We start from the raw sequence: 23059 nt of genomic DNA, 5'->3' as shown, positions 1-23059 counted from the left end.
CTCGATATGTACACAAACATAAATAAATAAAAAAAACATTAATAGACCAACGAAACAGTTGGATTGTGGAAAATCAGGCTCTCCATTCAAGAGATGATGAAGAAAGAAAAACGAAATTTTGAAAAATAACGTGATTTTTCAATAACTTGTACGAACGAGTGAATTTTGTTGTGCTGTCCGTTAAAATCCCGGAGAGGGTCACTGTTGATCGGAAAATGTGTACGGAGGATGAGGAGGATGATGATGGGGGTTGGAGGTGGGTGATGGTTACTATTGATTGGAAGATGTGAAGGGTCGAGGAGGAGGATGATGATGGGGGTTGGAGGTGGGTGATGGTTGCTATTGATTGGAAGATGTGAATGGGTCGAGGAGGAGGATGGTGATGGGGGTTGGAGGTGGGTGATGGTTGCTATTGATTGGAAGATGTGAATGGGTCGAGGAGGAGGATGAGGATGGGGGTTGGAGGTGGGTGATGGTTGCTGTTGATTGGAAGATGTGAAGGGTCGAGGAGGAGGATGATGATGGGGGTTGGAGGTGGGTGCTGTTGATTGGAAGATGTGAAGGGTCAAGGAGGAAGATGATGATGGGGGAAGGAGATGGAGGCAAAAGATCAATGCTGCGGGTGTCAGTGTTGGTGGAGGGTTTGTCATTCTCTTCTCTCTGTGTTGCAGCACATGCAACATGTAATTTCAATTGGGCAAAGATCTCAGGTGGTGTGGCATGGTTTGTTAAACTTTTCCTGTAATTCAGTTGTTTTTGATATTTACTTTTTGGTTCATGTCCTCAATTAAATATGTGCCGCATCACCCTCAGCGAGTGGTTCGTGCTCCGTCATCCTGAGCGAGCGGTCCATGCTCCGTCATCCTGAGTGAGTGGTCCGTGCTCTGTCATCCTGAGCGAGTGGTTCGTGCTCCGTCATTCATCCTTAACGAATGGTTCGTGCTTCGTCATTCATCCTTAGTGAATGGTTCGTGCTCCATCATTCATCCTTAACGAATGGTTCGTGCTCCGTCATTCATCCTTAACGAATGGTTCGTGCTCCGTCATTCATCCTTAGCGAATGCTTCGTGCTTCGTCATTCATCCTTAGCGAATGGTTCGTGCTCCGTCATTCATCCTTAACGAATGGTTCGTGCTCCATCATTCATCCTTAGCGAATGCTTCGTGCTTCGTCATTCATCCTTAGCGAATGGTTCGTGCTCCGTCATTCATCCTTAACGAATGGTTCGTGCTCCGTCATTCATCCTTAACGAATGGTTCGTGCTCCATCATTCATCCTTAGCGAATGCTTCGTGCTTCGTCATTCATCCTTAACGAATGGTTCGTGCTCCGTCATTCATCCTTAACGAATGGTTCGTGCTCCGTCATTCATCCTTCGCGAATGGTTCGTGCTCCGTCATCCTGAGCAAGTTGTTATGAAGTCACACCTGATTTCTGTGCATTTTGCTGCATTAACGGGATTTTCTAAATTACGAACCCAATTTTTTTCCACCCGTCACATGCATAGCAGCTGTTTATAAAGATTAATGTTTGTGAACATATCGCTGAAAGCGATATTTCGGTGAAGATATATCGGTGTAAGCTATTCAAGGTTTTAGGGTTGAATGCAGTATGTACTACAATCGGTAATCACATTGACTCAAACCTGCCAATTCCCGAAAAAATTGCCGATATTAGTGTGTGTGTGTGTGTGTGTGTGTGTGTGTGTGTGTGTGTGTGTGTGTGTGTGTGTGTGTGTTTCATAAAGCACAACATATTCACTCTACTGACTCCCCTACCTCTGTATATATCTCCCTATCTCTCCGTATGTCTCCGTATCTCTCGGTATCTCTCTTAGCTCTCCATATGTCTCCATATCTCTGTATATATCTCGATATATCTCTATATATTGGGTGGTCGCGAGACTACCGTGATTCTCAGGTTTTCCGTCTGTCTGTATATATGTAATTGACAGCTCTGGAGGCCAGAGGAGTCAACCAGTTTTGATGAAACTTGACTGGTAGGTTCATACCAGGATTAGTTGTATAGTTTGAGCACCGTTGCTATGGACGCCAGCGTTGCCTAGCAACGGGACTTTGAAATTTTTGAAAAAAATCCGAAAAATATTTTTAGATTTTTTTTTTTCGAAAATCAAAAATCGGCTTAGTCGATTTTATGCGGACCATAATCAACCTCTTTATCAAACATTTTCAGCCCGATCCGTCAAAAACTGTATGACTAGTATGCAATTATATAGCGACCACCCATGTCGCCTTCCAGCGTGTGTGTGTCTGTCTGTCTGTCTGTCTGTGTCTGTCTGTGTCTGTCTGTGTCTGTCTGTGTCTGTCTGTGTCTGTCTGTGTCTGTCTGTGTCTGTCTGTCTGTCTCTCACAGCACCTTCCTCCCACAACTCTCTCAATCACCCCTCCCCTCTTCACCACCCTCCCTCTCTGTCTGTCTGTCTTTTTCTGGACATATTCAGGTGGTGTGTATGACCAGACAGGTGTTTGTCTCCAGTCAGCTTGGCTCCGGATGCATCTGGGTGGTGTTCGTCTCTGAACGTGTCAGGGAGGTATTTGTGTCTGGACGGGAGTTCGTCTCGGGATGCATCCGGGCGGTGATCGTCTCCGGACGCATCCGGGCAGTGTTTGCCTCCGGACGCATCCAGGTGGTGTTCGTCTCTGAATGTGTCTGGGCAGTATTTATGTCCAGACGGGAGTTTATCGCTGGACGCATCCAGGCAGTGTTCGTTTCCAGATGCAAGTTTGTCTCTGAACAGATTGGCTCCAGATGCGTCCGGGTGGTATTTATATCTGGACGGGAGATTGTCTCTGGACGAGTCTGGGCAGTGTTTGTCCCTAGACGTGTATGGGCAGTGTTTGTCCATGGACACGTCCAGGTGGTGTTTGTCCCTGGACGCATCTGGGCTGTGTTTGTCCCTGGACGCGTATGGGCAATGTTTGTCCCTGGACGTGTCAAGGCAATGTTAATCCCTGGATGCGTCCAGGCTGTGTTTGTCCCTGGATGTGCCTGGGCGGTGTTTGTCCCTTGACGGATCCAGGCGGTGTTTGTCCCTGGACAGGTCTGGGCGATATTTGTCCCACGACGCATCTGGGTGTGTTTGTCCCTGGATGCGTCCAGGCAGTGTTTGTCCCTGGATGGATCCAGGTGGTGTTTGTCCCTGGACACGTCTGGGCGATATTTGGCCCACGACGCGTCCTGGCAGTGTTTTTCCCAGGCCGTGGCCGAGTGGTGCTTGTCCCAGGATGCGGCTGGACAGTATTTGTTTCCGGACCCATCCAGGTGGTGTTTGTCCCTGGACCCGTCCAGGCGGTGTTTGTCCCCAGACCCGTATGGGCGGTGTTTGTCCCTGGACCCGTCCAGGTGGTGTTTGTGCCTAGACATGCTTGGGTGCGGTTTGTCTCTGGAAGCGTCCGGGCAGTGTTTCTCTCCGGATGCGTTCGAGCTATATTTATGTCCAGACGGGAATTTGTCTCCGGATGTGTCCAAGCATTGTTTGTGTCCAGACGGCTTGACTGGATGTGTCCGGCCGGTTTTGTCTCCGGGCTGTGTTTATAGTATGATCAGTAGAAAATTGAATTCAAACATTATTTTGTTTCTTTCTTCACTGTTATTCTATGCAGAATCATTTTGATGAAACAGTACGAATCGTAATTAATGCTCCACCACAACTCTGCCTTCCCTTCTTCTCACCTCGCACTGTCTTCCCTTCTTCTGCACCTCCTTGCTACCCCACCCCTCCTTGCTCCCTCTCCCTCCTCTCTCCTTTCCCCTCCTCCTCTTGACTCTCCCTGCTCTCTCTCTCCCACCCCTATCTCTCTCTTCCCCCCGTTTTTCTTCCTCCCCCCTTTCGTATAACAATCAGCGAAGCGATGGGTGGTATTTGCTCGTATGCTATAACATAAAATAACGTTGACCGAAGCCATTTCTGCACAGTGAGGTGTTAATGGGTTCCTGCCTTCTTCATATTTTCTTGCTGCTGTTGGATCTTTTTGTAGTCCTTTCAACACATTGTTCACCTACACTGTGATGATGATTACTAACACCTCACCTGCATCTCCTGCTCCAGTGTGAGCGAACGTTTCAGGCTCGGTGCCACCATGGTATCGTTGACCGGCATTTTGTCAAGAGGAGCCTTGCAGCATTGCAGGACAAATGGATTTGGACCGTTTCGGTACTTGTATCCCAGGAAAGAATCTTCTTTCCACCGCTTCATCACTGTGCCTGCAACATTATGAATTATGTCACAAAATCGATTAACAAAAATGTTATTACATCCTTTTTAATGAAAGCATTTCCAAGCATGTTTTAATGCTTTAAAGTTCAAAGGTGTCCATGGAGATTTAGTTTAAATAAGATAAAAGATCAACATTTTTCATTGGTTCAAGCAGAAATAGAAATTCTTAGAACATGATATGGAATCTGAACATGAAGATTTGATGGTATAATCCCATCGAGCAGGTTGGTTTACCAAGAAGGCTGTCATGTGGTGATATCATGTCGGACAAGTTTTCAGGTCAGGTCAGGAAGGGAGAATGTGTCGTCACTGCGTCCACTTTCCACCAGCACTCCAGGAGCCTCTGTCTGGCCATCCCCCAGGCAGATGCCTGGCCCATCCCCATCTCTGTGAGATGCTGATCCACCAGCCTTGAAGTTCAGCATGGATGTCACAGATCCCTGGGGCTTTACCCTGTTTCAACCGTTTCACCGCAACCTGTGTTTCCACAAGCGAAGGTGGACCACAGTTGATTGGAGGGTCAGCAACAGGGATTGTAACACCCTTGACGTCCAATTCGGCAGCTGGTGGATCAGCCTGGTACAACCACTCAAAGTAACCGGCCCAGCGGGCCTTCACTTCAGACTCCTCTGTCAAGAGCCGAGCACTCTCTGCTCTAACTGCAGTGCTCCGAGGGATGGGCTTGGATGAACGCAATGTGCGAATTCCCCTATAAGCAGGACGAGAATCACCTGTCCACAGGTGATGCTCTTCCCCCTCGCAGATTCCTCGCACATAGACCTCCTTGTCCACCCTTAGTGCACATACAGTTTTACGCCTCAGCTCCCTGAACAGCTGGCTCTGCCATTCAGCCTGGCCCTGCGAATCTGGTCAATGGTATCCAGTGTCCCTTCAGAGACAAAATTCTTCTTTGCCCTGCGGTGAATTCCAAGACATCCACCGGCAACATCAAGGACAGTGGTCTTGAAGGCACTCCACAACTCTTCAGGACCCCCTAAAGCAGCCAGACCCCCCCCAAATGTCCACTCAGCCTATTCGCAAGCTCCTCAGCTACCCTCTCATCCTTGAGCTTGCCAACATCCAGCCTCGGCTGGGCTGATACCATTCTCCCGGATTTAAGGTGCAGCTTTGGAGTTGCTACAACAAGCCGGTGGTCAGTTTTGAGGAACTGAGCACTCCGGTAGACCCTGCAGTTCTGGATCATCCTCCAGCGACCATCAATGAGGACATGGTCAATCTCCTTTGCCACACCGCGAGCGTTGGAATACCAAGTCCAGCGATGAGCTTGTGGATGATGAAACCATGAACCAGCCACCCTAAGTCCATGACTTCTTGCAAAGTCAAGGAACTTAGTGCTATTCTGGTTCATAGTTCCAGACCCATGGGGACCAACTCATGTCTCTTAACCATCCCTATCAGTTCCAGTCGATGCATTGAAAGCTCCCAAGACTAGAAGTGTGTCTCGTCTGAGGCACTGATCAACCACAGACTCGAGCGTGGCGTAGAATGCATCCTTCACGGTGAGATCACTCACCTCAGTCGGAGCATAGACAGAGACCAGGGAAATTACACCCTCAGGAGTGACAAATGCTTCGTCTCATAATACGCTCGCTGACCGGTGTTACCACAATTATCATTGGGGTCAGCTTATTGGACACAGCTACAGCAACTCCTTGGGTATGGTAACCATCAGAGTGACCAATCCAATAGTAGGTGTAAACACCCACCATTATCTCACCGCAATCCGGTCCCCGAACCTCAGAGAGTGCTGCAATACCAATGTCCAAACGCTTGAGCTCAGATGATAACAGAGACAGGTGATCATCCTCTCTTAGGGATAGGACATTCCAGGCACCCACCCAAAGGGACCGCTTCAGGTTAACCCAAGGAGACCGCCGTTTGGTGGACAGCACCTCAGCACCACTCCGACACACTCTCCCGCAATCTAACCCAGGAATGTTACCCGTGGTTTCCCTCCTATCATCAAAGATTGGGGGTCCTGTAGGCTTTGCCCCAATCCCGTCATCCGGTGAGCTGCCCTGCGGAGGGAAGCTGCACAGGAGGTACTCCCATTGAACACCTCTGAGCCATATTGGATCGAGCTGTGCGGAAAAAGTCCAGGAAGCCAACATCACGGGCAGAATTGCTAAACCATTTGTGGGAAGCCCGGGCAGAAATCACACAAGAGAAAATTTCAGAACTTACTAGTTCTCAGCCTGAAAAAGTAAAAGTGTTGAAATCTGTAAAAAGCAAGTCTACCAAATACTTATGTATGTATTAAAATGGATCAAATGTACTTCAAATGTTCAATAAATAAATTCTTCAAAAATCATGATGTCTATTTACTTCTGTCATGTCTCTGTACTCGTTGATGCTTCATCAGGGCATTAAAGTCGAATAAGGTTCCTCGTTGAAGGAATTGTAATGAAATGGAAGACCAATGAGGAACTCAAAGTAGTAACGAGCAAAGATGGAGTTATCAAGAAGAACCTGGATATGATTCGAGTATCAGCTGCTATTCCACCACCATCCACTACAATATTGTCGCTGGGTACATTGCAATGCTTATATACACCTGGAGATGGCAGCGATCATGGCTTTAATTTATTTTCGCAAATGTGATAACCTTGAGAATCTTAAAGGCCCGGTCACACCTTGACGTTTTAGCCAATGTATGCCGATTTTTAAAAATTTTTTTCTAAAACGCTGGCACACGTTGAATACGTTATGGGTAAGTTTTGATAACATTGAGAGCACGCTGAAAAACACTGCCATACGTCGTTGTACGCTGGCTTTAAACGTTGTACTTTTCGGTTGTCCTCAAATTTTTTCATGCTTGAAATTTCACGACGTATGCCGGCGTATGACTCACACATTCCGCTACGCTGGCCACAAGTTGTATGCACGGTCTGCGATCGTTGACAGACGTCAACACATGCTACTTGTAAGTTAATCATAAGTTGAGACACGCCGAGGTAATGTTTAGCGTACCCGAAACTTATTTCTAACCTATGATTAACGTGTTGTTGGCACGTTACGCGATCGTTGCCACACGTCGACAGACGTTACTTTTAAGTTACTCATAGGCTGAAAGACGTCGGTATAATGGATCGTCCTTGCGTCAGCGTCCACGGCCACGGCCAGGACACTTATTTGCAGCATTCTTCAAACTTTTCTTCGGCATGACGAGGATGTTCACACTTCGATGTCTAGCTTGGCTATGATTCCAATTGTCCATCGGCAGCGTCTATTTAAAATAGTCGAGTTTGAGCGTTTTAACACGTTCAGAAGAAACGCTTCAAATTTCAAAACCCCAGCGTCAAAAAACAAAGGCGAGTGACAGCAATTTAAATCGTTCATTGTAAACAATGAAAATAGCTGAGTGGTACCGTTTAAAAGTCGTTGAGTGTAAAAAAAAATCCAATTGTTGAGCGCAAGCGTCTACTTTCAATAGTGGAGATGCAGCCATTTAAATCGTTGAGTGGCAGCCGATGAACCTACCCGTGGACACGCGGACGCAAGGAGGATCCATCATAACCCACACCCTCCCCCTAACACTCACCTACTACTGCCAACATGAACAAACTACTACTAATACTAATACTAATACTGATACTGATACTGATACTGATACTGCTGACATGGACATCGACTCAAAAAGGAACTCGAAAACACTGTTGGGTTCCCCTTTTATGAGCAGCATTTTTATATACCAATTCCCAAAACCGCTGGGAACACGTCTTTATATGGCAGTTGTAAGCTAGAAACACGTTCATTTTTTTTTTGTCGACCGGAAGACGTCATTGGAATACGTCTACATACGTCGATGTGTGTTGGGACTACGTAAAGAATTGGTTCAAAGCACGTCAAACATAAGTTAGAAATAAGTTTCGCGCAAAAAAGACATTACCGCGACGTGTTTCGACTTATGAGTAGCTTATAAGTAGCCTTTGTGGACGTGTGTAAGCGTCCGCATATCGTGTGTAAAACTTATCCCCATCGCATGCGAACGTGTGTCATACGCCGAGTACGTCGTAAAATTTTGAACATGTTTAAAATTTCTTGACGTACTCTACTTACTACGACGTATGATAGCGTACTTTAGCGTTTTACTCACGTATACCAAACTTACTCATACCGTATTTGACGTGCCCCAACGTTTTAGACACATTTTTCTTAGGTCGGCATACGTTGGCAAGATCGCCAAGGTGTGACCGCGATTTTGACCCTTCCATTTCTACGGCAGTTATGATTCGAATCGTTGTGCGTCAGCCTTTTAATAGGCTACGTCATGACATCGTCGGTGATGCGTGCAACGCGCTATGCCGAAGTTAGACTATCGTTGGGCATCGGTTGTGTAGGCCAACAACAGGTTCAGCATTCGTTGGTATAAGTTATCTATAACACAACGAAAGGTTCTGTGTCCATTACTAATATGTTATGCATACGACTAACTCGTTATGAATACGTCCGAATCTTAAAAAAAAAAACATCAAAAGTTCAACGTCAGCCAGCGTTTTACATACATTTTAATACGTTGCCATCGCTGGCAAAAAAGGTCAAGGTGTGACCGGGCCTTAAATTAAGAAGAATTACAAAATTTAAGCTTCAGAATCGAATTTACAAGCAGTTCCTACTCATATAAAAAGTGTTCATTTGTCCAATTTGGACATATTTTATATTTCTGGCGTCTCTGGAGTCCGGGAGGTGTATGTTTCATATGATGGTTCAGTGATTGCTAATCGTGTTCTAAGCGAGCCATTTCTTATTAACCTTTTCGTTGGAGTGTTTCAGCCACTTGGTGAGTGCTCCACAATATTCGCACTGTCACTGAATACTGCATGTCAATTGACTCGAACAAAGCTGAGGGACACTCGTGTGCGTTGTTGGCCACATGTTGGTCTGCGGTGAAACAGGTGGTGGCTGGCTTGCTGAAAATGTGAAATTTTATTTTCACGAACATTCCCCTTTTTGTTCTTCCATTATATGGCCCATCACTAAAGCATCGATAAATACAAATAAAATTTAAATATTTCCCTTTCAAAAGTTTCTTCAAACGTTTCATGCATTGCGTGGTGAAGCCACTCGGCACGCGTTCTTCAAGTTAAAAGTGTGACACCACTGTTCTATACCGGAGGTAGGAAGGCAAAATAAATTATATGATCACAATGAGAAAAAAACCTTTTCAGTTATGAAGTCAGGAATCGTCAGATCATGGCAGGAAAGTCGAGAGGTACACATGCTCACTGTGTGTAGCCTGGATTCGAATCGCGACCCAGCTATAAACTGTCATCCTGGTGTTTCACAGGCAGGGTGATTGATCAGTGTGTGTGTCGTCTCTTGGATGGACGATAAACTGGGCGTTACATCTGCCAGAATCCCTCACCCCTCTCCCTCCCTCATCTCTCTCTCTCCCACCCCTCTCCACTCTTTCCGACCCCAACCCCTTTCTCTCTCCTCTCTCCGACCACTTCCCTTTCCCCACCTGCCCCCTTTCCTCTTCTTTCCCACTCTCTCCACCCCTCTGTTTCTCTCTCCCAACCTTCCCCCCTGGTTGAGGGAAGTATGGCATACGTACAAACGTTATGGCAGGTGGTTGGAGACTCTAAAGTCAATTATCCTTCCTACCTAAGTGTCACCATAATATATCATCACCAACTGTGATATTGGGCACCTTGCAGCCTTGCTTTTTAATTTTTTTTTATTTTTAAACACATAATGTTGGGTTCAGTTTGACACTGAGAGCAGCAGGAGCACGACTGTGAACGTTTCACCCTCATTAGGGATCATCGCACAACTTTCTTTTCCTTTTGAACTTCCTTTTGGATTGAGTTACTTATAGTCTTATAAACCAAAATTCGAGGGGTTTGAACAATTTAGAGTCCAAAAGAATGTTCATGCCACAAATACACCAGTGCACTGGTTGACTGGTTGTGCTGATCGAGTTTGCACACTTGCCGGATATTTTTGTTAGATGTTGTTGGTACAACTTGTCAATCTGTGCAAAATTCTTCCACGACTTGTTCTTCTCATTTACGTAGCGAGAAACTCGCAACTTCTTTATCCTGTAAAGGAAAAAACAGAAAAAAATGTCATTAATCCCCCTCAGAGCTGCTGTAACCAATGTATAAAATACACAGCTTGGTTGTCCAAATGGAAAAGGAACAGAGTCTTTGAAGAACAGATCAAATAAATAAAAATAATAAATACAGGACAGCGACCTTTGCTGAAAATGTGTAAGCATAACCCACTCGTGGAAATATATAAATATATACAAGCAAATACCACCCGTCGCTTTGCTGATGGTAATACTAAAGGGGGGAGGGAGAAAAAGAGGGGGTGGAGAGGGAGAGATGGGTGGGGTAGAGAGAGCATGGGGAGGGTGAAGAGGTGGAGGGAAAGGAGAGAGGAGGGGGAGCGAGGAGCGGTGGGGGAAGTGAAGACAGTGTGAGGTCAGAGGAAGAGAAAGCAGACGTGTGGTGGAGCATTAATTACGATTCATACCGTCTCATTAAAACGATTCTGCATAGAATAACAGTGAAGATGTAAACAAAATAATGTCTGAAATTCATTTTCTACCGGTCATACTATAAACATTGCCTGGAGACAAACTCCTGTCCAAACAAGTCTGAAGACAAACTCCCGACCAAACATAAATACCGCCTGGATGCGTCTGGAGCCAAGCTGACCGGAGACAAACACCGCCAGGACGCGTCCGGAGATAAACACCACCCAAAGGCATCTGGAGACAAACACTGTCTGGCAGACGCATCCGGAGCCAAGCTGGCCAGACACAAACACTGTGTGGACATGTCCGGACACAAACTCCCATCCATCCATCCATCCATTGGGACCATACTCTGTGCAGAGTATTGTTGCTACCTAAGCAGTCTCCTTGGCTATTGGGAACAATCCTGGACAGGTCGTCACTACGACACAGGATACCAGCAGCACTCATTTTGCTGACCTCAGAAGGATGACAGGCAGAGTCAACTTCATCTGGTATTAATTCAACAGCCGAGTGGAATTTGAACTGAGGATCCGAGGATCCAAACTCAACCCCAATTATCTTCAAAAGAGGTGTTTTAATGAATCCAAACACCCAATTTTCAGTCATGCACTTCCTTGCAGTTTTCTTAGTGTGCATGTAAAGTTTCAGGCAGCTAGGTTTCATGGTTTTGGTGTTATGGGTGACACACACACACACACACACACACACACACACACACACACACACACACACACACACACACACACACACACACACACACACAAACACACACTTGTTAGTATGTAGATTTTTTTTTGTACACATAGTCAAGGCTCATGGAAGAACTCGTACGGCATATGGCATAAGAGCTCGTATTCACCAGGACATAATGATGGATCAGGACGTAACAGACAAAAACAGGACGCAAAATACCCATGCATGGGGTTGAGAAGTCATCACAGAGGATGCATGGAGTAGACAAGATGGATACAGAAGGAAACAAGGAGGGAAAACGAGAAAATTGGGATGAGGAGGGGATTTGAGTGCATCTAGCGAGGGGAGAAAAGATCATCGTTTTGGAATGGGTAAGATCTGAGATTGTGTTGAACAGCTGTCTTGAAGACCTGGAGGGAAGAATGAAATTGAAGAGGATGTGGACATTGATTCCACAGGTGGAAAAAAACAAACAGGAAAAAATGAGTGTAGGTGAGCAGTGATCGTACATTTTGGGAGCTTCCCCAGAAAATTTGAAATACGATTAGATTTTTTGTGGTCCCACATCGTGATCAACACTTGACCGAAACAAAGCCAATGGACATCTAATGACACAAATCCAGAGAATATGTAATCAGCAGAGGCTCACAGGCATAACATGTTAGCCTCACCAGAAAACCAAGGTGGTGGTCACATAATTTTGTCGAGGTGCTAGGGTGGGTGGAGTCAAGCATGTGGATGGGTGGAGTGAGCTACAACCAATGTGGATGTGGTCCAGCAGTTGTCCGACCAATCAGTGCATATTTCAAAAATGGACCCTCAACAAGAACCCAATGTCACAGATAAAACTAGAGGGGGAGCACTCGGTAGAATGCAAAACCTCTGCCACCAATACTGCTGGGTCACTTAAGTGAACCTGATATCCTATTCATTCAGGTCAAAACGGATTAGACTCTACTGAACCACGATTGAATAAACTAAACTTGATCGACGCGCATGTAGAAATGCCCCCCCCCCCCCAAAAAAAAAATCGAAATTTTTTTGAAAAAAAAAACTTGCAAAATGTTTTTTTTTCTCTAACAAATTTATTTATTTTTGGTTCGAAATCACTTAAAACATGTAGAAATGCAAAAAAAAAATTCAAATATTTTTTCAAAATGGCCGCCATAGCGGCCATATTGGACTTTAGACCAAGTCCAAAATCGAATGGCATGATCCGTGGACCATACCTAACCCCCCCACCAAGTTTCGTCGAAATCCGTCCAGGAGTTTTTCCGTAATACTGTTCACAAACAAACAAACAAACAGGGGTGAAAACTAACCTCCGTCCATCTTCGATGGCGGAGGTTAAAGAGCCACAGGTAAATGGCCCAGGGAGCAAGTAATGACAACTTGAGAAAATGTCAAGAAAATAGTTCATGAATGCAGAGTTTATTTTCAAGTTTCTCGTGAAATCATGACATAAATGAAAATTTCACTCGATAGAGCACATATCTTGACCAGGCTGAACAGTTTACGTTTTGTATTCCACTGACGTATGGATCTGGATCTGAACCCACACCAAAATCGATTTGGCTTGTTCTCGTCTCCTCACCAACTCATCCACCATAACTCGTTTTTAACTTTGTGAAATATCATGCTCTATATAGTTTTTGACCACATCTCTCAACGGTGAGGAATCACTTTAAAAAATTTAAAATTCTCGTTTCCGGATCCGGATTCGGATCTTCACCGAAATTGAATCTATTTATCACACACCCAAACTGTCCACCAAATTTGGACCGAATCTGTCCACAACTTTTTAGATATCCTGTTCATGGACAAACAAATAGATGAGTGAAAACATAACCTCTGTCCACCTTTGATGATAGAGGTAACCAAAAGGACACTCAGTAGAGCGCAGACCTCACCACGTAATGCCTGATCCACAAGAACAAATTGAGCCCAATGCATGTTTGAACAAGTAAAAGAACAGAGATTGCAAACCCTCGCCAGGACTTCTTTTGAGTGATGTGTTTTTATAAGTTTCAGGGTAAATCCAATATGGCTGCCAAACCATGTGACCTATGACATCATATGTGCGACCGTTTTGTTCCTCATAGATAGGTGGTCATATATGTGAAGTTTTTCCTTGATCTCTTCAGCAATTTCAGAGAAGAAGATTTTTTTTAAGGTTAAAAAAATCAAGACAATATGGCTGCCAAATCACGTGACCAATGACGTCATCAAAAAAAATTTGTGGACCATTTTATCCCGAGATTACCCTCAAAATTTTTATTCCGATTGGATGTAGCGTTTCACATATGCAATTGTGATGCCGCAACTAAGGCACATATGACATCTTAAAAATACCACACATTCCCCATAAGGAGAACTTGCGCTGTGTCACTTGTACATCCATGACTTGGGGAACACTTGTGTGAAGTTTAACCTTGATGTGACCAGCTCTTCTGGAGAAGATTTTTATAGGTTTTAAGGTAAATGGCAATATTCCTGCCAAACCATGTGACCAATGACATCACATGTTTGAAACTTTTGTTCTTCATGGACAGGCAGTCCAACTTATAAAGTTTTGCCTCAATTTGTTCAGCCACTTCAGAGAAGAAGATTTTGAAGGTTTTTTTTTTTTCAAAACAATATGGCTGCCGAATCACGTGACCGATGACATCATTAATTTTTTTTCTGTGGACCATTTTATCACGAGATGGCTCAAAAATTTTCATACTGATCGGATGTGGCATTTCACATTTGCAATTATGACCATACAAATCACGCTCATTCCCCAGGAGGAGTACTTGCCATGTTCCAAGTTTCAATTTTTTTCTTGGTGGGGTTTCAGAGAAAGAGGTTCAAAGTTTTTCCGTTTTTCCAATATGGCTGCCACAGCACGTGACATATGACGTCATAATTATCATAAAAACATTCCAAATGAGTAGTCGCATCAATGGTGAAATTGTCTCTATCTGACAAGCAGTTATGGAGAAAAACACGAAAATTCTGTGTGGACAAACAGAAAAACAAACGGACCTCAATGCAATACCTTCTCGGAATCTTACAGCGAGGGTAAATATCGTGCTGCATAATCGTTTTTGGACATCTATCTATAATTCCAGCTGTGTGTGTGTGTGTGTGTGTGTGTGTGTGTGTGTGTGTGTGCGTGTGTGTGTGTGCGCGTGTGTGTGTGCGCGTGTGTGTGTGTGTGAGACCACTGTTTCTCGACAACCACTGGTCCGATCTAATTGAAACTTGCCAGATATATTGCTGGGGACCTGAGGATGTGCCTTTTCAGGGTTTGATATTAATCGGACTAGTGCTTCCCAAGTTATGGCCATTTATTTACCAAACCAATGACAAGACACGTTGCGTGGGCGTGGCCGATGGGGAAGGGAAGCTCAGCCACGTTCCCCATTACGGGTTACAACGTACGGACTTCCAGATAATGATGACTTCGTGTATTCTAATAATTTCTCGATTTCTTATGCGCATTTATAGATAAACCCAATGCCCCAAGTTATGATCGTTTTCATATTAGACGGTGCATAAATTTCGGTAACATCAGAGTGCTGGTATGCTCCGAACCAAAAGTAAAAATTTTTTCTCTCTTCTCTTCTCTTTTTGTTTTTCCTTGCCACGACATTGCGAAAAGATAAAATAAGTTGGCGCGAATTGAATAATTGGGTATTAAAACTAAATTGCGAATAATTGTAACTGCGAATAATATGCGAATTTCCAGGCCACGCACGTACGGGCATGCGAGAGCGAAGAAACGGCCTGTGTGGTTGTTATTGGTTGCTCGCGGTTTGAATATTTATTTCTAATTTTTTTTTTTTTGTTACGGGCACGTACTCGTATCTCTCAATAGTGAAGAATAACTGAGAAAATTAAATAATTCTCGTATCTGGATTCTCCGATCCATATCCGGATCTTCACCAAAATTGAATCAATTCTTTCTTGTCACACACCCAAGTTGTCCTCCATGTTTCATCTGAATCCGCCCATAACTTTTTGAGATATCTTTCTATATATCGTTTTTGGCCCGATCTCTCAATGGTGAAGAATTACTTTAATAATTCCAGTCATAAGATCCGGATCCAGATATTCACTCAAATCTCATTAGTTCATCCTTGTCATACACCAAACCTGCCCACCAAGTTTAATCCGGATCCGTCCGCAACTTTTTGAGATATCCTGCACACAGACAGATAAACAGACAGAAACGGGTGAAAACATAACCTCCTTCACCTTCGGTGGCAAAGATAAAAATGTAGCTTACTGCTGCTGTAGTGATACGTGATGGTCCACTCGGTGTTCGTCCGGGCAACGGACCTCACGTGGAAGATCTTTAGCCGCCTTAGCCATGAGGGTCAATGGGTGATCAGGCTCCCACACATCCCACCTATTAAAAGCACACAGCAGGTGGGCATTTTACATTAAAAAAAAACATTCCCAATATGCATTCTCACAGGATTATAAGCTCAGACATCAAAAAGGTATTTGAAGTCATTGATCAGGTGGAGCATGTTGGTTTGTGAGAACATAAGGGAAGAAGGGTAGGATGGATGATCGATACCGCACGTATCGGAATGGATGGGTGATTGTATACCTGTGTCGTGATTTTGATGTCTGTTAAAGCATCTCCTCTAAAAACAAAAGTGCTGTCCCTATTTGTGCATTCCTCACCTTGCCATTTTCCATTCAAATCCACTCAAGTTTAAGGCCTACGGGGGACGCAAATTTCCACTTTGCCCCAGGCGCTGTTTACCTCCCTACGCCAAGCTGTGAGGGTGAGGTTTAGGGTTTGGGTTAGTGTTAGTGTTAGGGTGAGGGTTAGCTACCCTAACAGCTAACCCTAACCCTAACAGCTAAACCTAACCCTAACACCGAACTGTAACCCTAACAGCGAACCCTAACCCCAACCGCTAACCCCAACTGCAACCCTAACACGAACCGCTAACAGCTATTCAGGAAATTTGCAAGTCAGCCCGGGCGATGCCCGAGCAACGCTGGGCTTTACTACTAGTATTATATATATATATATATATATATATATATATATATATATATATATATATATATATATATATATATATATACTAATATACACACACACATACGTACATATTGTTACGGCTGTGGAGATTCGCAATACACCATAAAGGGTCCTTGATTAGCTATGGCGGTAAATGAGTGTTCAGATAGGTCCCCACCATTGTTTAAAGGGAATTTCTTCGTGTTCACCGGGCTGCCACTCTTTGAGATAGCCGTTTTTCTATTGTTATTTTGAACAAACCTCCACGCAAGCAACAAGCCTCGTTGAAAACCGTCAAACGCAAAAGAAAACCAGAGGAGTTCCGATGGGCGCGTGGATTTTTCCCACCTGTTTCTCCGAGGAGTGTGACGGAGGCAGGGGGAGGGCAGCTCGCCGCCGATTGGTGGATGAACGGCGTGAGGCGGTCGGGGTGAGGGAACGACCCTTTTCGGGAACCTTCTCGAAGGGAGGTGGAGCCAGAAGCGGGGTGGGGTGAAGGGTGGAGCCTCGGATTATAAAAGGGCGGACGCGCACAAGCCTCGCTCTCTCTGGTTCTGAAGCCCCTTCTGCGCTTCAGTCTTTTCTTGTTTGGTCGTGGGTCGTGAAAGCACCAGCAGCAACGCCGGAGAGAGCTCGCTGACCACGCCAGGGGCCCGAGGTCAGGCGCGGCTGCGCAAGGCCATGGGGAGTCGACGTCGCGACCTGCCCACCGTCGTGCCACGAGGGCGCAGGTAAGACCCTTTGGTCTCGTGGGCCTGGCCGATCAACCAGGTTCCACGCCATTCGGTCCACGGACCCTGTCTGCCAACCTTGTCTGTGAGGGTGGTCATTTCTTGCTTTTGGATGACTGCTGTGGCGCTGTGTCTATATGAAGTAAACTTGCCTCAGTAATGGTGCATGTAAATTGATCTTTGCTTGTAGTCGGTCGGAGTACTTTCTATTTGTCGCTTGTATATTGCATGACTATACGTGTTGTTGTAAATAAATATCCTTGTGTGCAACGTATCCCGTTTGTCGCGTCCTCCTTTCACCACATTGAAAGTGCCATCTTGCATCGTGGAATGAGTAGTGGGTTTTGAACACCCGAGTAAAGAAGAATCACTGAAGCATCGAGGTCGGCGATAACACCGCTCGGTTATCACTGCAGCACGGAACGGACCGCTTAAGCGGTTCGTGTCCTCGGCCGACCTGCGGCGAGGAATGATCACCCGGTCGACGACTCGCGCAGGTACTTAGGTAGGTCGAATTTGGCGAGCAACCCTATCCTGCACGGGTTGGCAATTGGCACGATAATGGTGAGGTTAAACCCCCACCCGTGACTGGCTCCTGGCGGTAGTTCCAGGAGGGTCACGACTGAATTGTCCGTCCGGTGGGCGATGCAGTTGCTATTGGAGTTACGCAATCGCTCGCACACCAGGCGGGCAAGAATTCGTAACAATATATATACATACGTACATACATACGTATATATACATATAAATAAATAAATATATATAACCGGGCGTAGTGGCGTGCGCCTCTAATCCGGAGACTTGGAGGCTTGAGTTGGAGGATCGCTTGAGGATGGGAGCTCTGCGCTGGGCCACGCTATGAGAGGGTGTAGGGCAGCCCGGAATCATGGCGAAACTCAATCCTTATCCCTGTGTCGTAAGACGCGACCAGGGTTGCGTCAGGAAGGGCATCCGGCGTAAAAAAACGAAGCCAAATCACGATGCGGATCATATGGATGATCCTCTGTGGCGACCCCTAATGGGAGCAGCAGAAAGAAGATGATACATACACACACACACACACATATATATATATATATATATATATATATATATATATATATATATATATATATATATATATATATATATATATATATATATATATAATTCCAGCAATCTGTGTGTATGTGTGTCTGCAACTGCCGTTTCTCAACAACCACTGATCCGATCTAATTAAAACTTACCAGGAATATTGCTGGGGACCTGAAGATATGCCCTTTCAAGGTTTGATATTAATCGGACAAGCAGTTCCTAAGTTACGGCCATTTATTTATCAACCAATGACAGGACACGGAGCTATGACATTCACCATTGACGTCACAATAAGTTTTTTCACATACGGGGACGCACGTACGGCTGCGCACGTATGGGCACGCACCTACCGGCCCGCGAGAGCGAAGGAACGGCCTGTGTGGTTGGTGTTTCTCGCACGCGGGTTGAAAGATATATATATATATATATATATATATATATATATATATATATATATATATATATATATATATATATATATATATATATATATATATATATATATATATATATATATATATATATATATATATATATATATATATATATATATATATATATATATGCCTGGTGTTGGCGCAGTGGTTCGGGCAGTGGCTTGGGATTCAAAAGGTCCTGAGTTCAAGCCCCGTTGGGCCACTGAATTAACACACCAGGGGGTTGACTCAGCCTGTCATCCTTCCGAGGTCGGCGAAGTGAGTACCAGTGTACTGGGCCGGTGTATAACCCGGTTAAAATAGGTGTACCATATCCCTGTGTCGTAAGAGGCAACCAGGGTTGCGTCAGGAAGGGCATCCGGCGTAAAACATGTGCCAAATCACTATGCGGATCATACGGATGATCCGCTGTGGCGACCCCTAACAGGAGCAGCCGAAAGAAGAAGATATATATATATATATATATATATATATATATATATATATATATATATTTATATACACATACATATGTACGTATATATACATAATACATATTGTTACAGCTGTGGAAATTAGCATTACACCATAAAGGGTCATCAGGTGAGATATATCGGTAAGTTCATGTGTAGTTCGCCCAAACCCGTTGTATAGAGGGAATATATGTGATCCAGTCAGGCTGCGATTCTTCAGTTAGTCGTTTTTCTTTTGCTGTCGTTAATTTGGTGCAAGAACAACAACGAACATCGCCACAATCAACATCTCAACGATCACGCCATTCACTACACGACGCCAACAATCACGCCATTCACACCACGACGGCACCTCCCACAACTCCGCTACCACATCTTCGCCAATCACCATTCAACGAGCACCGTGAGGTCAGGATCTCCGCGGGACGGATGAAATGGAGCGGAGTGGCAGCTTAAATATCTCCCGCCATATCTCCCACCCAAAACGCACGCGCTTTGGCATGGGGGAGGGGCGATTTGAGCCAGAGGTCAAAGGTGAAAAAAGGTGGGGGCCTGATTTTGGGGGAATAATTCCCTGGCCCCAAGCCAAACCTGACTTTCCTCGTCCCCCGCACGGCGTGGGGAGGGGGGAACGAGAGGGCACGCCCCTTTTTGGGAAGCTTCCAGAAGGGAGGTGGAGCCAGTAACGGGGCAGGGCGAAGGGCGGAGCCCCACCCGACAAAAGGGTGGGCGTGAAGAGTCGTGTGGTTGGTTGTTCCCTTGTTCCGGTTCGAGTTGGGCTCTTGTTCGGTCGGTTGTCGAGGGGTGGAGAGTCCTTGCTCTTGGTGTGCATCGGATCGCCCTGGGAGAAGCTCAAAACTAGGAGAGGCTCGAGACTGTCGGAGCAAGGATCGTACTGTGTGTGCATCGTCCGTTCTGTTCATGGTTCGGTTGAGCACGGGGCTTCTCAAGCCAGTCGGTGCAGTCCCTGGACGGAGCGCCTGCCATTCCCCACCCCGTCCGCACCGAGATAGCGGCGAAACCCGGTCCAGTTCCCCCAAAAACCCCGTCTGAGCTGTCAGGCGGACGACGCGAGCTGCGCGCGGCACGAGCTCAGTACACCACGCCGGAGGGACTCGAGGCTGCGGTCGCCAAGGCTGGACAACGCGCCCAGGGAAGTCGCGACTTCTTTTCTTTTGGGGTTTTTGTGTAAATGTCTGTGGGTGGCGCCAGTCTGTGAAGTAAAACTGTGTAAGTGTTGCCGTGTGCAAGTCCTATTCGGTAGTAGATCTGCGTTCGTGCATTGCTTTTGTTTCTTTACCACTGCATACGTGTGTTTCTTTGATTTTATTGTATTCCTGTGTATTGCTTTTGGTGTATTACTGTATTATACATGCCTTCCGTGCTGCAGTGTGGTGCGGAATAAATGTGCTTGTCCAATTGTTCCCGCTTTGCTTCGTCTCCTTCTTTTAATTGACTCTCCATCCTGCATCACGTAAGGGATTCGTAGTGGGTTTCAACATCCCGGTAATTAATGGGAACCGTCAAGGCCGACGATAACTCCGCTCGGTTATACCTGTAATACGGAACGAACCGCTCAAGCGGTTCGTGTCCGGAATCGGCCTGTGGCGTGGTCCCATTCCTCGGCAGATTACCCGTGCGAGTACCATAGGTATATCGACTTTCGGCGATTTACCCTATCTCGCGCGGGTGGACTGCGGACCTGGTGGTGGTGGGGTTAAACCCCCACCCGTGACTGGTTTCTGGTGGTAGTCCCAGGAGGGTCACGACTGAATTGTCCGTCCGGTGGGCGACGCGGTCGCCATTCGAGTCAAGCGGCCGATCGCACACCGGCGGGCGCGAATTTGCAACATTGGCGTCAGGTCGTGGGATACGAACTCATCCCCCTCCTCGCAACATTGGTTGTCAGGAGTGGGATTCAAATCCACCCCGCCTCCAAGCTAAATTCACGGGAATCGGTGCAGGGGTGTGCGAAGCAACCCCCCCCCGCCCCCCCGCCCCCCGTTCCCCCCCAAATTACGCGCGAGCCAAATTTAATCCGCTTACGTGAAATAAGATGGCATTTCAAGACGAGCGGGTGCCGGGGGTATTAGATATGTGTAGTAATATAGAATCCATGGCCTGGGATGGTACTTTTTGTAATTTAAATCCACCGGGGAGCTCACCCTCATTTATTGAGCACGGACTTTGCCGGCAAACTGAGTCGCACAATGGCGGCGCGATCGCACCTCAGCGCAGCACGGAGCGAGCGGCTATTTATAGCGCGGCGAATGGCACGTCACGAGGCGAGTGTTTTCAGACACAGCTTCTAACCACGTGGTCATGGCAGGCGAGGTCAAGCGCGCCTACGCTGGACATTGGCGGGGTGTGGAAAGAATCGAAGGAAGAATGGAGGACCAAGCTCAAAAAAGAAAAACGGAAACACGATCTGGAAGTAAAACAATTAAAGAAAGAACTCTTGGAAAAGTCAAAACAGGCCAAGGAACTAGAGGGAAAAGTGGGGGGGGAAATAGAATTGAGGATCCATAAGTGGGAACAAGGGACGAGCGAGATGAGCGAGAGAATGGAGGAGGAGCGAATTAGTAACTCCAGGGATAGAAAGCACATGGAAGAAGAATGGGGAAAAAAGTTGGAAGAGAAAAAATGTGAACACGATTTGGAAATAAAGCGACTAAAGCGAGAGGTAGAAGAAGGCATTCGGAAAAGAAAAAGCTTGGAAGAGGAGGTAAAAAGAGAACAGGAAGATAGGGAACAATTGAAAGAAAGAGCAAGCTTGGAGTATGGTGAGATGAGCAGGGGAAGGGAGGAGATGTGCAAGAAAAGGAATGAAGAGAGTGAGGAAAAATGGAAAAAAAGTTTATGAGATACTGGAACATGAAACTAAAGAGAGGAAATTACAAAACGAACTGAGGACATTAAAAGGGGAAAGGAAGAGAACGGAGAATGAAACGTTAAGGAAACACACTTTACAGATCAAACAGCTGGAAGTGAAGGCCAGATTAAAGAATGAGGAACAAGAAAGAGTACTGAAAGAACAAAGAATGAGACAAGAGAAGGAAGTCAGCCAACGAAAGGAAACCACGAGATTGTAGAATGAGGAACAAGGAAGACAGTGGAATAGGAAATACAAAGAACAAGGAATGAGACAGGAGAAAGAAATCAATCAGTTGAAAGAAATGACGAGATTGCAGAATGAGATGCAAGAAAGAGTAATGAAGGAAGAACAAATGAAGCAGGAAGGAGAAATCAGGAGATTGAAGGACACAACGAGATTGGAGAGGGAAGAACAAGAGGAACAATGGGATAGAAAACAAAAAGAACATGAAGCCGAGGTTGACCAATTGGAAGAAAAGGCAAGGCTGGAGTACAAGGAGATAGAGAAAGAGCAGCAAATGAAACAAAAAAAGGAGATTAACCAAATGAAGCAAACCATGAAACTGGAGAAGGAAGGACAGGAGAGGAAACAAGGAAGAGTAATGAGAGAGCAGCAAATGAAACACAAAAAGGAGATTAACCAAATGAAGCAAACCATGAAACTGGAGAAGGAAGGACAGGAGAGGAAACAAGGAAGAGTAATGAGAGAGCAGCAAATGAAACACAAAAAGGAGATTAACCAAATGAAGCAAACCATGAAACTGGAGAAGGAAGGACAGGAGAGGAAACAAGGAAGAGTAATGAGAGAGCAGCAAATGAAACACAAAAAGGAGATTAACCAAATGAAGCAAACCATGAAAGCTGGAGAAGGAAGGACAGGAGAGGAAACAAGGAAGAGTAGTGAGAGAACAGCGAATGAAACACAGGAAGGAAATGATCAATTGAAAGAAACAATGAGATTGGAAAATGAAGAGCAGGAGGAACAGTGGGAGAGAAAACAACAACTAAACGAGGTTGAAGTT

The 23059-nt window shown here is 45.5% G+C and overlaps 1 protein-coding gene across 1 annotated transcript in view; it reads right to left on the bottom strand.

Annotated features, from left to right (window-relative positions):
* Positions 1-23059, bottom strand: part of LOC147029352 (polyunsaturated fatty acid 5-lipoxygenase-like) — a 184645-nt gene that overhangs the window by 93617 nt on the left and 67969 nt on the right. The window contains exons 5-7 of the mRNA XM_085872352.1: positions 15714-15836; positions 10195-10301; positions 4051-4223 (exon numbers count right to left, since the gene is read on the bottom strand). Coding sequence (XP_085728478.1) covers positions 4051-4223; positions 10195-10301; positions 15714-15836 — 403 coding nt within the window. The remainder of the gene's footprint in view (positions 1-4050; positions 4224-10194; positions 10302-15713; positions 15837-23059) is intronic.

Source organism: Eptatretus burgeri, chromosome 3 (genome assembly GCF_056783735.1).
Source record: "Eptatretus burgeri isolate ZD-2024b chromosome 3, Ebu_testis_v1, whole genome shotgun sequence".
Lineage (NCBI taxonomy): Eukaryota > Metazoa > Chordata > Myxini > Myxiniformes > Myxinidae > Eptatretus > Eptatretus burgeri.
The sequence above is the reverse complement of the archived record's forward strand: the minus strand, read 5'-3'. Positions and strand labels throughout refer to the sequence as shown.